This window comes from Lepidochelys olivacea (genome assembly GCF_965140295.1).
Source record: "Lepidochelys olivacea isolate rLepOli2 genome assembly, chromosome: 1".
Classification (NCBI taxonomy): domain Eukaryota; kingdom Metazoa; phylum Chordata; order Testudines; family Cheloniidae; genus Lepidochelys; species Lepidochelys olivacea.
Genome location: NC_140411.1, coordinates 111,881,629 through 111,895,580, shown reverse-complemented (window position 1 = coordinate 111,895,580; position 13,952 = coordinate 111,881,629). Strand labels below are relative to the sequence as shown.

Here is a 13,952-nt window from a genome sequence, read left to right as displayed (position 1 = left end):
CCCTCAGTTCCTCTCTCCTTCCTCCAGACTATTGACTTTCTGAAGAAGGGAGAAAGGAAGAGAAAGTTCATATGGATCTGCAGATACAGTGACTTTGGAGAACCTTTTATTTTCTCTGTTGTGAAATAAACTTGTTCAGGTAATACTTTTCAGCTATGTTTGAGAATTTGTACCCTCTTAGCTGATGGGAGTGTTTTTAAAGCATAACATAGACTAGCTTTATTTGTCTGTGAGGTGTTCAGAAAACCTTGCTACACTTAAATAAGTCTTATAGCACAGGTTCTGGATGTTGATATGAAGCCAGCCTCTCTTGACTTCTGTAGATTGTATCCTTAGATGACCCAGCTGGCTTCCTTAGCCTAAACCAGCACACCTGTTTCTTATTACAAAAATTGGGGGAGATGGTAAAGGAACTCATTGGGGTTCCCAAATCAGGACAGCTCTCTTGCCAATTCCAGAAGAGGCAGCGTCCTATTAGGACAGAATCTGTAGATGATACTGAGAACATCATCAAGACTGAAATGGCTTTGTTCTTAGCCTCAAATAGGGTCACAAAAGTACAGGATACTGTAAGACCAGCAAATGAAGACAAGCTGCTCGCTATCTTGAATTGCCTTCTGTAAATTGATAACTAGCCTGAGGCACAAAAGCAGTCTGGACTTCAATCAGAGCTGTGAACTAGAGGACAAATTGGATGCTCCAGCACCTTAAGCTCTACTGAATCAAGAGCTAGATTTTTTTGTAGGAGGATAACTTAAATTTTTCTCTGTGTTTACTTTACCTGGGATTTAAAGGCTGTAAAGTGACAAAGTTTGAGTGATCTCCCAGCACCCAACACTGGAGTAATTTTTTAATATGAGAAAAATATCCTGATTTCACAAGAAACATTTTTTTAATAAGCAGATCTCCTTCATGGATGAGCTGTATTGTCTCCAAAGGAGACTATTAAAAAATTAACTCTGAAACAACAAACAAATTTCAACTGTGCTGTCAAGAAAGGACAAGGAATTATTCAGGGCTACTTTCACTTATGGTAAGATCAAAATGGAGTTGACCTTAAAGGCTGTCTGTTCCTTTCATAGTCTCTGGAATGTTGTGCTAAGTTTAGAGTGCACACATCTGGTGGCTGAACTGCTTTGGTATGTTTTCAGGTATAGGCATATGGCTTTCTTTGTGCCTCCTCAGGACAATTTCATCATTGAAAAATTAAAATAAATGGAAGGTAGTCTTTTTGTTTTTCAATTCAACTTCTACGTAACTTTTAAAAAGAATAATCTAAGTATCCTTACAAATCTAACAAATTTATTAGAGCATAAGCTTTCGTGAGCTACAGCTCACTTCATCAGTATGCATCCGATGAAGTGAGCTTTAGTTCACGAAAGCTTATGCTCTAATAAATTTGTTAGTCTCTAAGGTGCCACAAGTACTCCTTTTCTTTTTACGGATACAGACTAACACGGCTGCTACTCTGAAACCTTACAAATCTAAACAGTCTTAACCAATGTTCTCTTTTTTTTTAGGCAATGTTGAAATAACTGAAGCAAACCTTGTAAGAGATATTTTGTACGTCTTCCAGGGAATAGATGGCAAAAACATCAAAATGTGTAATTCTGAAAACTGCTATAAAGTAGAAGGAAAGGTACTGTACAGTTGCTATCACACTTTATTTATGAATGGAATCAGAACAGGCAGGAAAGCTTAGGGGAGAGGGATACCATTGGAATGTACAATATTTATATACACTTTATGTACAATTTAATTTTTTAAGAAAACCCAACTTATCAGTAATACCCAACAGCCTCTAAACTTATCCACTGTCTGTTGGTCAAACCATCTTCAAGGCCACTTCTTGTGTACTGCCTGCAAAAAGATGGGGGAGGAGAGTGGCTTTAAAAACTAGTTCAGAGAGGGCATTGTATGCGTAAAGGGGCAGTGTAGAATAAAGGATGGAGATGATCCCATCAAAGTGGATGAGGCTAGTATTGTTGGATGTTAGGTGTGTTAAGAGGTGGGGTGGATAATTGGGAAGGTGCAGACCTGTGAAGGGCCATGAAAGTAAGTACAAGCAATTGTATATGATGGATAAAGAGGAACTTACGGCAGTTTACAGGGCTCCCTCTAACAAGAGGGAGTCTTGCCTATAGTGGCTGGGTGTTAGCTTCCTAACATCTCTATCCTTTCAGCCATGGAAGCACTCTCCTCTGGGCTATGCCAGCCCTGTCATTGCCTTGCAGGTTAACAAGAAGTGCCTCTAAGTCCTTGAGTCTTCTTTAAGTGTTCCCCTGTGATATCCAGCCCCTGACACTTGGTACTCACAGAAATCCCAGAGCCTTCTGCTCTCAAAGGAGCAGTGCACCCCAGTTTACCATTTTTACCTTAAATCACCACTCCTGTATAACACATAGTACAGGAACCATGATCCAATCTTTCCTGAAACAACCATGCTCAACAAGATGTCTCCTCAGTGAATGGAATCAGAGTGTCTTTCTGCACCCTGTGATATACTGAATCAGTCTTTTGTCTTTATTAACAAACAGGGAGATCCCCTGTCTGTTAAGTTTCCTTTTTACCTCCAACAGGTTTTGATGGTTCTCTCATGGTTTTCCATTGACCTTTCTGGGCTGTTGCAACAGTGGACAGTTGAGCAGTACATTACTTAATTGGCTAGCCGGTGAGAGGTAACAACTTCCTCCTGCTTCAATGGGCTAGCACTGAGCCTTATGGTTTCCTGGTGACTCATTTTAACTCCAAGACCATAAAGGATATAATTTTCAATATAGTTATGTTATTTCTTAAATATTAATTATACACCCATCTCGCAATGATTGAGTATTGGTAAGTTACAATAGAGACCTCACAGGATATCCTGCTTGGATAAATGCCATGAAAGTTTTGTATATTAGGTGTAGTGAGTTTGTCTGGTCTGAGACGGTTGCTTGTAAAGAACAGTGAATCCTTTGCCTGTTGGTACCAATGGGTCTCTGTGTCACAGAGCTAATGGAGGAAATTGAAGGGGAGTATGAGAGATACATGTTGAGAAGAATAAGCAAAGAACGTTATCTAAGCTGTAGAATTTTTGTTGGTCTGGGAAAGGGCAATGTGGGTGTTTGCAGGCTACAGCAATTATTGAAGATAAGCATGTAGCAGTTCTCCAGAAAGGGCCATATTTTGGAGCTTAATGTACCCACCCTACACACACCCACATCATTATATAATTTAAAATCTTATTATATATACATTTAGATGAGGTATGATGTGGAGCAGTAAAGTGATGCTGTAAGCCTTTAGGCAGGGTGAAACGAAGTGAGTGTCATTTTTTGCACAGTACCAGAAACACTGCAGTATGACTACAGGTTTTACTGTTTACGTTAATTTCAACACCTTAAGGTGGTATTTATTGGTTAAAGCTATCAAATGACAGTGTATTAAAATATTTTTATTAGTTTTGCATGGACAAGTATTTTTTTTCCAGAAATGATGAAGCAAAAATGCCTGTAGCAAAAATGGCGAATATCCACGTTTTGCAATATGCTAACATGAAATGTTTTCACATCACATATTCTTAATTGTCCAAGTATCTACCAAGCGATTATAATAGTTTTGTATATATTCCGTTGAAACTTGCTGACCAGATCAGTTTCCCATAGTTTGTACTATATAATGTACTACGTAGTTTGTACTACATAATGGAGAAGCATTACATTAGGAATTCATGTGCATTTACGTGTACATGTAAATGCACATGAATTCCTAATGTAATGCTTCTCCATTTGTAAACCGTTGTACATACAATGTAGCATCCAGTGTGCCTGACAGATGGCTTTAATTTGTCATTGCCTGTGCATGCAGTACTAGCCTTTGAAATAATTCTGAAAACTAGGTTTTTAATCCAGTGACACTTATGCACAGATCAGTGTTAATTTAGAGATGACAATACACAGCTTCATATTGGACTTCAAAGTGCTCACCAAACAAAAATGGCCATTTTGATACTAACAGATCTAGTTTATATCTAATTTAGCATATATTTGTATACTTGTACAAAATGAAAAGTGGTGGTGGTAATGCTAATCCTTTGGGAATTTTACCTCTACAGGGATGTTACAGTATATGAAGATATGGCGAATGCAAGGCTCTTAAAGCTTACATCAAATAGAAAAAGACTCTCCACAAACTTCGAAAAATGTTATTTGTCAAGAAAATCAAAAGAATGTAAAATTGTCAAAATCCACCAGTGCTGTACAGAATTCTTGGTGCTGGCAGCAGAAGCCAGGAGAGATGAATTCTGTTGGCAGCTACTGGATGAGTTTTCTAGTTTAGATGATGTGCTACCTATACGCCTTCATAGGGTTTGCTTTCAGAAATACATAAGCAAGTAGAATTTGGTACATGTCAGAGTTGTACTGAACCCAGGAAAGAAAATAGACTCTGAATCCGATCAGAGAACATCATATTCATCTGCTTCTATAGCCACCAGAGCAAGCACACCCTCCAGCATTTGCTCCTGTTGCATTGTTGGCCTGAGGCAAAGCACACAATATGGACAAGAAACATCATAAAATAGAAATATATGAGAGAGCAACCAAACTAAGGGAGGCATCACTTCGAAGAGGAGATGACTTTTCATGGAATATCTATGTAAGACTTGATTGCTAAGGATGCAGTTTATCACTCAACATGCCTTTTTCTTCCTACTTGAGTAAAATGAATCTTAAAGCAAAGCCATCTAGTTATACTGCAACAATAATCACCTTATGACATTGCATTTTATCAGCTGATTGAAGAGATAGACAATGATCTTATGTACAGCAAGAAGGCTCTTCTCCTTTCCAAGCTCCTACAAAGATATAAATCCCTATTTCTCTTAGATGTAGATCCTGCAAGCTATTTCAGTAGCAAATTACAGGCAAGATTAGAAAAATGCAACTTCTGAAACTTCATGCCATGAATAGCATGGACAAAACAAGTCTATCCTTATTCTATACTGATCAATAACACTAGCTGACTTTAGTCAAGCTGCTAGTAATCTGAAACAGGAACTTAAGTCATTGAGATCGTTTGTAGATGTTCTTCTGGCGAGTGAGCCTGATGAACAGCTTTTAAATGAACAGGTAGCTTTGTATAATGCCATTTCAATCCTTGTGTCTGAAATAGCCAAAATGAATGCCTCAGAATATTATTCAAAGCTAGGTCATTGTAGTTGTCAGAGGTCATCTGCTTTTGTGCCCCAGTTGGAACAGAAGTGTCTCTTTTGGTTGGTTGATTGAGACACATAATTCAGCCAACAGTTCCGAAGACATTCAAAGAAGATGCCTCTTAGTTGCGGAGTGCATAGTATTTAACAGATTATCATCTCCTTCATGGATGAGATTTTGATAGACATCAGCGTAGAGGCCATTGATGGAAAGAATACTTTCCAATGAAAGGCTAGAGTGGTATTTCAAGAACAGGCTGCAGATAGTCCAGCATGACCAGAAATATCACTGAAGTGTTGGAGAGAAAAGTCACTTACTCTCTCCAGGCAATGAGTCTCTTGTGCAGTGTGCAGCATTTGAAAAACCTAGAACATGTCCAGAACTGTCTCACCATGGAAAAAGTACTTGAGAAAATAAACTCTTGTCACCTACAAACGACTGCTGTTTGAAATCTCTTCTGTTGTCTTTTATGACTGCTGAGGTTGACATTGTTCATGCTCAGGTGATTCCAGTCTGGACTGATTTCAGCCATAAGCTTGCAACTAAGTGCACCTACACAAAAGTTGCATGTGCACTTATTGTGGATGCCAGACCAGCTGATATGTACAAAGTCCTTTACCAATGTAAGGCAATCTCATCAGCTCTACAACAGCATCATGCCATTCAGACCATGGAGCAGCAGCCATATGCTGTTGCTCAACAAGTGAAATGGGCTCTCCCAAATGAGCTTGGTACCAATGTGATTTGCCTGAGTAGTTTTTCACAGCCTGTGCTTTTTTTTATTGCATTTTTGGGGAGATGCAGGACTGCTTGTTTCTGATGTGTATGCGGCTTGTACTGCAAATCAAATGTTTGGTGGTAAGCAATTCAACCATGCTTTTATATTGGCTGACTTTAGCATTTGAGGACCTGAGTGCTCTGAAATGTTGTTCACTTTTTAAATGGTGTGACTAGAGAGGAGTTACTCCTGTATTTCTAGCATTTTGTCTGGCAAATGTTGGCTGACCACTCACAACATGTGCCGAGTCTGAAGGCATTGAGTCCTCCTTACAACAAGTCATTAAAGAGATTGATGATGCTGTAATTCAGCATATGCTGCTTCTACTACTGGAGGAATTTCAGACATAGGGATATGCCTAATCTACTACGTTCAAGTTCTGGGATTGCTTTCTCCAGGTTATGGAGATACTGCTTCTAAATGGTCTATGCAGAGTGAGAGGATGGTTGGAAACTTCATGTACACACACAATATGTCATACTTCCATCCTTTTTTTTTTTTTTTTTTTTTTTTTACTGCTAACAGGCCCAGCTATGCCAGATGGAAACCCGTCTATATTCTTGATGTGTTAAATCTCGTTCCAAGTACACAGTGCCTTTGAACCTGGGGAATTTGCTGTTCACCAGACTCCTCATTCTTTTAATGGAATTTGGAGTGATGTGGGAACAGTTGAGTGTCATCAAAGACTCAAAGGGCAGTAATGGGATTGTAGGACTGACAGGAAGGAAGCCAGCCTTTGTCAGGTGGACCCTCACAAGACATGTCCTGAGTGGATATGCAAAAGCTAAGAGAGAAAGAAGTGAAGTAACAAGAAATAGTGAAGAGACAGTCCCCAACAAGTCTTTGCCTCTACACTGAAGAGGGATGAAGAGCATGTTACAGCTCTTACCAATCACATCACCAACAATATGGCAAAGTCATGTAACCATGAATCACATCCAGAGATGCTTATCAACATATCTACTAAGCTGCATGTAGCATCAGATGTACAAGAGTCTCTTGTGAAAATAGCAGATGTTGATGAAGAACAAACAGATTTGTGAGAAGTGCTCTTGATTCTGATGGGACACGTAGCTTCTTCAGCCCAGTCGAGAAGTCTGGCAACAAAACATAACTAAGACAACCAAATTTAAGTCTGGTAAGTGATGAACAGTCACAGCAGCCATCAGTCCAGAAGTTTGTTTTTTGCAGAGCCCTTTCCTCATCAAGAAGCAGAGATGATGTTTCAATGGCAACTGTTATTGTCACCTATTAGGACCTCTGCCTATGTTCCTCTTCCATGCTGATGAATGAGAAGAGCAGACAAAGCTGAATTAAGGTATTAGCTGGAAGCTCAAGCTGAAAGAATGTATGAGCTAAGAGCATGCAACAAAGAAACCATAGTGTACATCACATGCCATGGCAGTCATACAAATGATGGCTGGAGACAAATTCCACAAAATTGATTGATCGGCTGCTGAGTAATTGAGGCAGGTCCTAAAAGGATTGACAAAGCTAATTCTGTAATCTAAGTCTTTGACAGATATGGGAACAGTAACTGTGAACTGCAGGTAAGACCGACAGTGCTAGACAGAGTCTAAAGTTGGATGCAAGAAATACCAGGAGATTCCTGGAAGCCCTGTGCCTCCATGGAAGAAGTTTCTAAATGTGGCATCCAGCAAGCAGTCACTTGTAACATTCCTCTGAATATATTGTTCAAAATGCACCTGTGTGTAGGAGCACACCCAGCAAAAACGCTCCTCCTTGCTGGAGGCTTTTCCAATGGTGAAGCAACAAAGTCCATCACCAGTAGAAATGTTGAAGAAGCCCAGGGCTTGTACATTGCTCAAGAGGAAACAGACACCAGCGTGCTTCTGCATGCTGCTTGTGCCAATAGGGCTTTTTATCTATTGGTGTGAAAGGAACCATAGTAATTAGGTAGGTCACCTGATACAGATATTTTGGTCCTTGCTGTTCACTACTTTCAGACACCTGACCTGTCAGTACAACTGACAAGTATTACTTTATACCTGTGCATGCAATCTGTGACACACTCACTCCTGTCTTGTGCAAGATACTTTCCCCTGTACATGCATTAACAGGGTGTGACTCTGTCTTCCTTATTTGGTTTGGGGCAGGGAGGGGGATTTGACAACATTAAACACAAACATAAGGAGCTTTCTGCTTAAGAGATCTTGCTAAACTGGGAATGAATGACGGACAAGGCCCAATTTCTGCAGCAAGAAAGTTGGTAGCAGTGCTGTATGACCAGGCCAAGAAAGAAAAGGACGCTCAGAGACTTCAATTGCTTGTGTCTGAATGTAGCTATCAAAAAGGACAAGTCACTGACCAAACTCCCACCATGTGAGACAGTTTTGAAGAGCATGTCAAAAGAGGCATCTTTGCAAACAAAGATTTGGATGTCTTCTCGCCAGATACTGGATCACCATTGCAAAATAAATAGAAAAATGTGGATGATGAACTACTTCTATATTTCAAGGGCCCAATGGCACCCGAGCTTCTACAAAACTTATTCGGGTTTGTACCTGTAGAGTTTGTTGCACAATCAACTATGTCACAATCTTCCCTGTACAGAACCATGTTCATGCCAAGGCAATGAAGACTGTGATAACCCTTGTAGTCTTGGCAGAGATCATAATGATTAACAAGATGATGATGATAATGTTGACTAGAAATGTCACCAGTGCTATTATATTTGAATGATACTTGTGCAAATTTAATAAGATTGTTGTTATGCTTTGAGGTCAAAAATCTAATTTGGTCTCTCCAAATTATAAATAGTCATTAAACTAACAAATTAATGCACATATTTCACCATGGTCATTTGAAAGTGTTGATGTTATTTTTTATCCCTATTTTTATGGTATCAGCACTACTTGACAGCACCACATCATACTTCATCTTAAGGTAGACATAATAAGCTTTCAAATTTATGTATGATGTGCATGTGTAGAGAGGGTGCATTACGTCAACCAAATTGGTGGTGTCTGCCGCTCACCTAAGGAAATGAGGGCCTCGACAAGATTTCTAGCTGTGTGTACAGAAAGGAAAAAATCAAATCTTAAGTGTTATGGGAGAAATGGCAAGATATGGACATGGCCATGATGGTGAGGCTCAAGAGATAGGAATCAGATTCATGTGCTGGGGAGTCAGGTATAGTGGTATTGTCAGCAGTGTTAGAAGATAGAGATGGGGTAGGTATGGGTCTAAAGAGTTCACGTTTGATCCCTGTTACTGGTGATCTATCCAAACAGGCTCTAGGTAGGCTGAGATGTGGGAACGGTCAGGAGTGGAAAGGCTATTCTGTAAGTTGCCACTCTAAAGACAGTAGTTGAATCTATGTGATATGATGAGCTCATCTAAGTAAAAGAGGAGGAGGAGGAGGAGGGGCCATGTCATAAATATAAAGGGAAGGGTAAACCCCTTTGAAATCCCTCCTGGCCAGGGGAAAGCTCCTCTCACCTGTAAAGGGTTAAGAAGCTAAAGGTAACCTCGCTGGCACCTGACCAAAATGACCAATGAGGAGACAAGATACTTTCAAAAGCTGGGAGGAGGGAGAGAAACAAAGGGTCTGTGTCTGTCTGTAGTCGTCTTGGCCAGGGACAGAACAGGAATGGAGTCTTAGAACTTTTAGTAAGTAATCTAGCTAGGTATGTGTTAGATTATGATTTCTTTAAATGGCTGAGAAAAGAATTGTGCTGAATAGAATAACTATTTCTGTCTGTGTATCTTTTTTGTAACTTAAGGTTTTGCCTAGAGGGGTTCTCTGTTTTTGAATCTAATTACCCTGTAAGATATCTACCATCCTGATTTTACAGGGGGGATTTCTTTATTTCTATTTACTTCTATTTTTTATTAAAAGTCTTCTTGTAAAACACTGAATGCTTTTTCATTGTTCTCCGATCCAAGGGTTTGGGTCTGTGGTCACCTATGCAAATTGGTGAGGCTTTTTATCCAACATTTCCCAGGAAAGGGGGGGTGCAAGTGTTGGGAGGATTGTTCATTGTTCTTAAGATCCAAGGGTCTGGGTCTGTAGTCACCTAGGCAAATTGGTGAGGCTTTTTACCAAACCTTGTCCAGGAAGTGGGGTGCAAGGTTTTGGGAAGTATTTTGGGGGGAAGGACGCGTCCAAACAGCTCTTCCCCAGTAACCAGTATTAGTTTGGTGGTGGTAGCGGCCAGTCCAAGGATAACGGATGTAATATTTTGTACCTTGGGGAAGTTTTGACCTAAGCTGGTAAAGATAAGCTTAGGAGGTTTTTCATGCAGGTCCCCACATCTGTACCCTAGAGTTCAGAGTGGGGGAGGAACCGTGACATGATTAATATGGTACACCTTAGGCTTCCGGTTGGAGGTGGGGAATGCTATGAGATAATTAACAGCTCCCAGGCGCTCCTGGACCGTGAATGGCCCTTCCCACGATGCTTCCATTTTATGGGCCTGGAGCGCCCTTAAGACCATGACCTGGTCTCCTACTTTGAAGGAACGCTCTCTGGCATGTTTATCATACCAGGCTTTTTGCTCTTTTTGAGCATCCTGTAAGTTTTCTTTAGCAAGGGCTAAAGAGGTTCGGAGGGTGTTTTGTAGGTTGGTTACAAAGTCCAGAATATTAGCTCCTGGAGAAGGTGTAAATCCCTCCCATTGCTGCTTCACCAACTGCAATGGCCCCTTAACCTCACGGCCATATACAAGTTCAAATGGGGAAAACCCTAAACTGGGATGTGGTACAGCTCTGTAGGCAAAGAGCAACTGCTGCAATACTAGGTCCCAATCATTGGAGTGCTCATTTACGAATTTACGTATCATGGCCCCCAAAGTTCCATTAAACTTCTCCACCATGCCATTTGTTTGATGATGGTAAGGAGTGGCAACCAAGTGATTTACCCCATGAGCTTCCCAAAGGTTTTTCATAGTTCCTGCCAGGAAATTAGTCCCTGCATCTGTGAGGATGTCGGAGGGCCAACCTACCCTGGCAAAAATGTCTGCTAGTGCCTGGCACACACTTTTAGCCCTGGTGTTGCTTAGAGCTACTGCTTCCGGCCATCGGGTGGCAAAATCCATGAAAGTCAGTATGTACTGCTTTCCTCTGGGTGTCTTTTTCGGAAAAGGACCCAGAATATCCACAGCTACTCGCTGAAATGGAACTTCAATGATGGGGAGTGGCTGGAGAGGAGCTTTGACCTGGTCTTGGGGTTTTCCCACTCTTTGGCACACCTCACAAGACTGGACATAGGTAGAAACATCCTTGCCCATTCCCTCCCAGTGGAATGACCCCCCCAAGCGGTCTTTGGTCCTGTTCACCCCAGCATGGCCACTAGGGTGATAATGGGCTAAGCTCAAGAGCTTGGCCCGGTATTTAGTTGGAACTACCAACTGTCTCTGAGGATGCTAGTCTTCCTGGTGTCCCCCAGAAAGAGTTTCCTTGTATAAAAGTCCTCTTTCTACAACAAACCTGGATCGATTAGAAGAGCTGAGAGGCGGTGGGTTGCTCCGTGCCGCCGTCCACGCTCTCTGGAGGCTTTCATCTGCTTCCTGTTCGGTCTGGAACTGTTCCCTTGATGCTGGAGACATCAGTTCCTCATTGGATTGGGGACATAGGCTTGGTCCCTCTGGAAGCGATATAGGGGATGGAGCTGTTTCTGTTGACTGTGAACCGCTCTCCGCTGGTGCACTATGTTGGGATTCAGGCTCCGGCTGAGCCTCTTGTGTAGGGTTATCGGCTGCTGCCAGTTCAGGTTCGGTGGGGCCCTCTGGTGTTGAGCTTGCAAGTACTGGATTCAGTGCTGGCACGGGGTCTGGTGTTGGTTGTTTGGCTGGTTCCGGTTCTGGGACTGGTTCCGTCTGGGTCTCTGGGACTGGATCCACTACTGCTGTTGCAGACATTGGCCTGGGGTCCGGGTCCATCACCTCTGACCGGGCCCTGATAGAAGTTTCCGGAACAGAGCTAGGCCTCACGGCTTGTTTAGCCTGGCTGCGGGTGACCGTTCCCACCCTTTTGGCCTGCTTCACGTGATTGGCCAAGTCTTCCCCCAACAGCATGGGGATGGGATAATCATCATAGACTGCAAAAGTCCACATTCCTGACCAGCCCTTGTACTGGACAGGCAACTTGGCTGTAGGCAAATTGAAAGAGTTGGACTTGAAGGGTTGAATCGTCACTTGGATCTCTGGGTTGATTAAATTGGGGTCCACTAAGGAAGCATGGATAGCTGACACTTGTGCTCCGGTGTCCCTCCACGCGGTGACCTTCTTCCCGCCCACACTCACAGTTTCCCTCCGCTCCAAGGGTATCTGGGAGGTATCTGGGCCTGTGGACCTCTGGTGTGATTCCGGTGCAATGAACTGTAATCTGTTGGGGTTCTTGGGGCAGTTGGCCTTTACATGCCCCAGCTCGTTACATTTAAAACATCGTCCAGCTGACGGGTCACCGGGGCGAGGTGGGTTGCTGGAGAACAGGGTGGTGGGACGATAAGGGGTCTGGAGGGTTCTTTGGGAGGTAGGTGGGGCTTTGGGCGGCCCCCGGTAATAGGGTGTGGTCTGGGGTGGTCCCTTCTGGTCTCCGCTCCAACTGCGACCAGTTTTCTTCTTCTCTGCCACCTCCACCCATCTGGCTCCAATCTCTCCTGCCTCGATTACAGTTTTGGGTTTCCCATCTAGGATGTATCTTTCTATTTCCTCAGGAACACCCTCTAAGAATTGTTCCATTTGCATTAGGAAGGGCAAATTTACTGGAGATTCAACACTTGCTCCTGATATCCAGGCATCCCAATGTTTCACAATGTGGTAGGCATGTCGGGTAAATGACATGTCTGGTTTCCACCTTAGGGCTCGGAACCTCCGACGAGACTGCTCGGGTGTTATCCCCATTCTGACTCTCGCCTTGGATTTAAACAGTTCATACTTGTTCATGTGTTCTTTAGGCATTTCAGCTGCCACCTCAGCTAAGGGTCCACTGAGCTGCGGCCTCAGCTCTACCATGTATTGGTCAGTAGAGATGTTGTACCCAAGGCAGGCCCTTTCGAAGTTTTCTAAGAAGGCCTCAGTATCATCACCTGCCTTGTAGGTGGGGAACTTTCTGGGATGGGAAGTGGTACCTGGAGAAGGATTGCTAGGGTTTGTTGGTATATTCTGCTGGGCCTTTATCCTCTCCATCTCCTCCACATGCTTCCTTGCCTCCATTTCCCTCTTGTGGGCAGCCTCCTGTACCTCCTTCTCCAGCCACATGAGTTCTATCTGTCTTTCATGTTCCCTTTGTTTTTCCTCAGCCTGAAATTTGGCTAATTCCATCTGTAGTCGAGCCGAGGATTTGGCCATTCTAACCTCTCTGTTTTTAACTAACTTTACACCCGAGGTTTAGAAATAAACAAACAAAACTTGGCTGTAAAATTTTGCTGTGCTGGAATAGAATACCTATTCTCTGATAGTGATTGTCAGCCTACAGAAAAAGACAATTCCCTTGTCTCTGCTCTGGGCCCAAATTAAAGCAAAAAACCTCCAACTACTTGGAAACCTGCTTACCCAGCCCAAAGAAAAAAAAATTTCTTTTCAAACCTGTGCTCCTTGTAAAACAAAAAAAAAATCAAAATCCTAAAAAAAACCCTGCCACTTTTGTCTCCAGGCAAATGGGTAGAGCACACACCCTCTATTTACTTTGAGGAAGAAAAGAAAAAAAAACCTCTGGGTTGGAAGACTGTGAATTTCCCTGCAGGAGTTAAGTACCCTGCCTCCAGGCAAAGAAAACCTGCAATTCACAAGATAATCCCCTTTTGTCTCTGCTTGGCCACAAAGCAGAGAGAAACCAAGCTGCTTTCAGTTTCAAAGCTGCTTTCTGGACTTCCTAAAAATTCCTTTTTAAAATCTGTATTTCTAGTTCAAAAAATCTCAACTGGATCTCAAAATGATTTCAGGTTAATCCCACCACTGTGCCACCATGTCACAGTTCCTCCCCCACTCTGAACTCTAGGGTACAGATGTGGGGAC

At 42.4% G+C, this 13,952-nt stretch overlaps 1 protein-coding gene and 1 long non-coding RNA gene across 3 annotated transcripts in view; both read left to right on the top strand.

Moving 5' to 3' along the window:
- The window catches only part of TUBGCP3 (tubulin gamma complex component 3), a 121,181-nt gene that overhangs the window by 25,168 nt on the left and 82,061 nt on the right, over positions 1-13,952 (top strand). For both annotated transcript variants that reach the window (XM_084631504.1, XM_084631503.1), the window contains exon 7: positions 1,521-1,639. In XM_084631504.1, the coding sequence (XP_084487630.1) occupies positions 1,521-1,639 (119 nt within the window). The remainder of the gene's footprint in view (positions 1-1,520; positions 1,640-13,952) is intronic.
- Positions 1,867-5,633, top strand: LOC311522326. The gene is made up of 2 exons (XR_014712103.1): positions 1,867-2,678; positions 4,097-5,633. It is a non-coding gene; the product is annotated as an uncharacterized lncRNA (long non-coding RNA).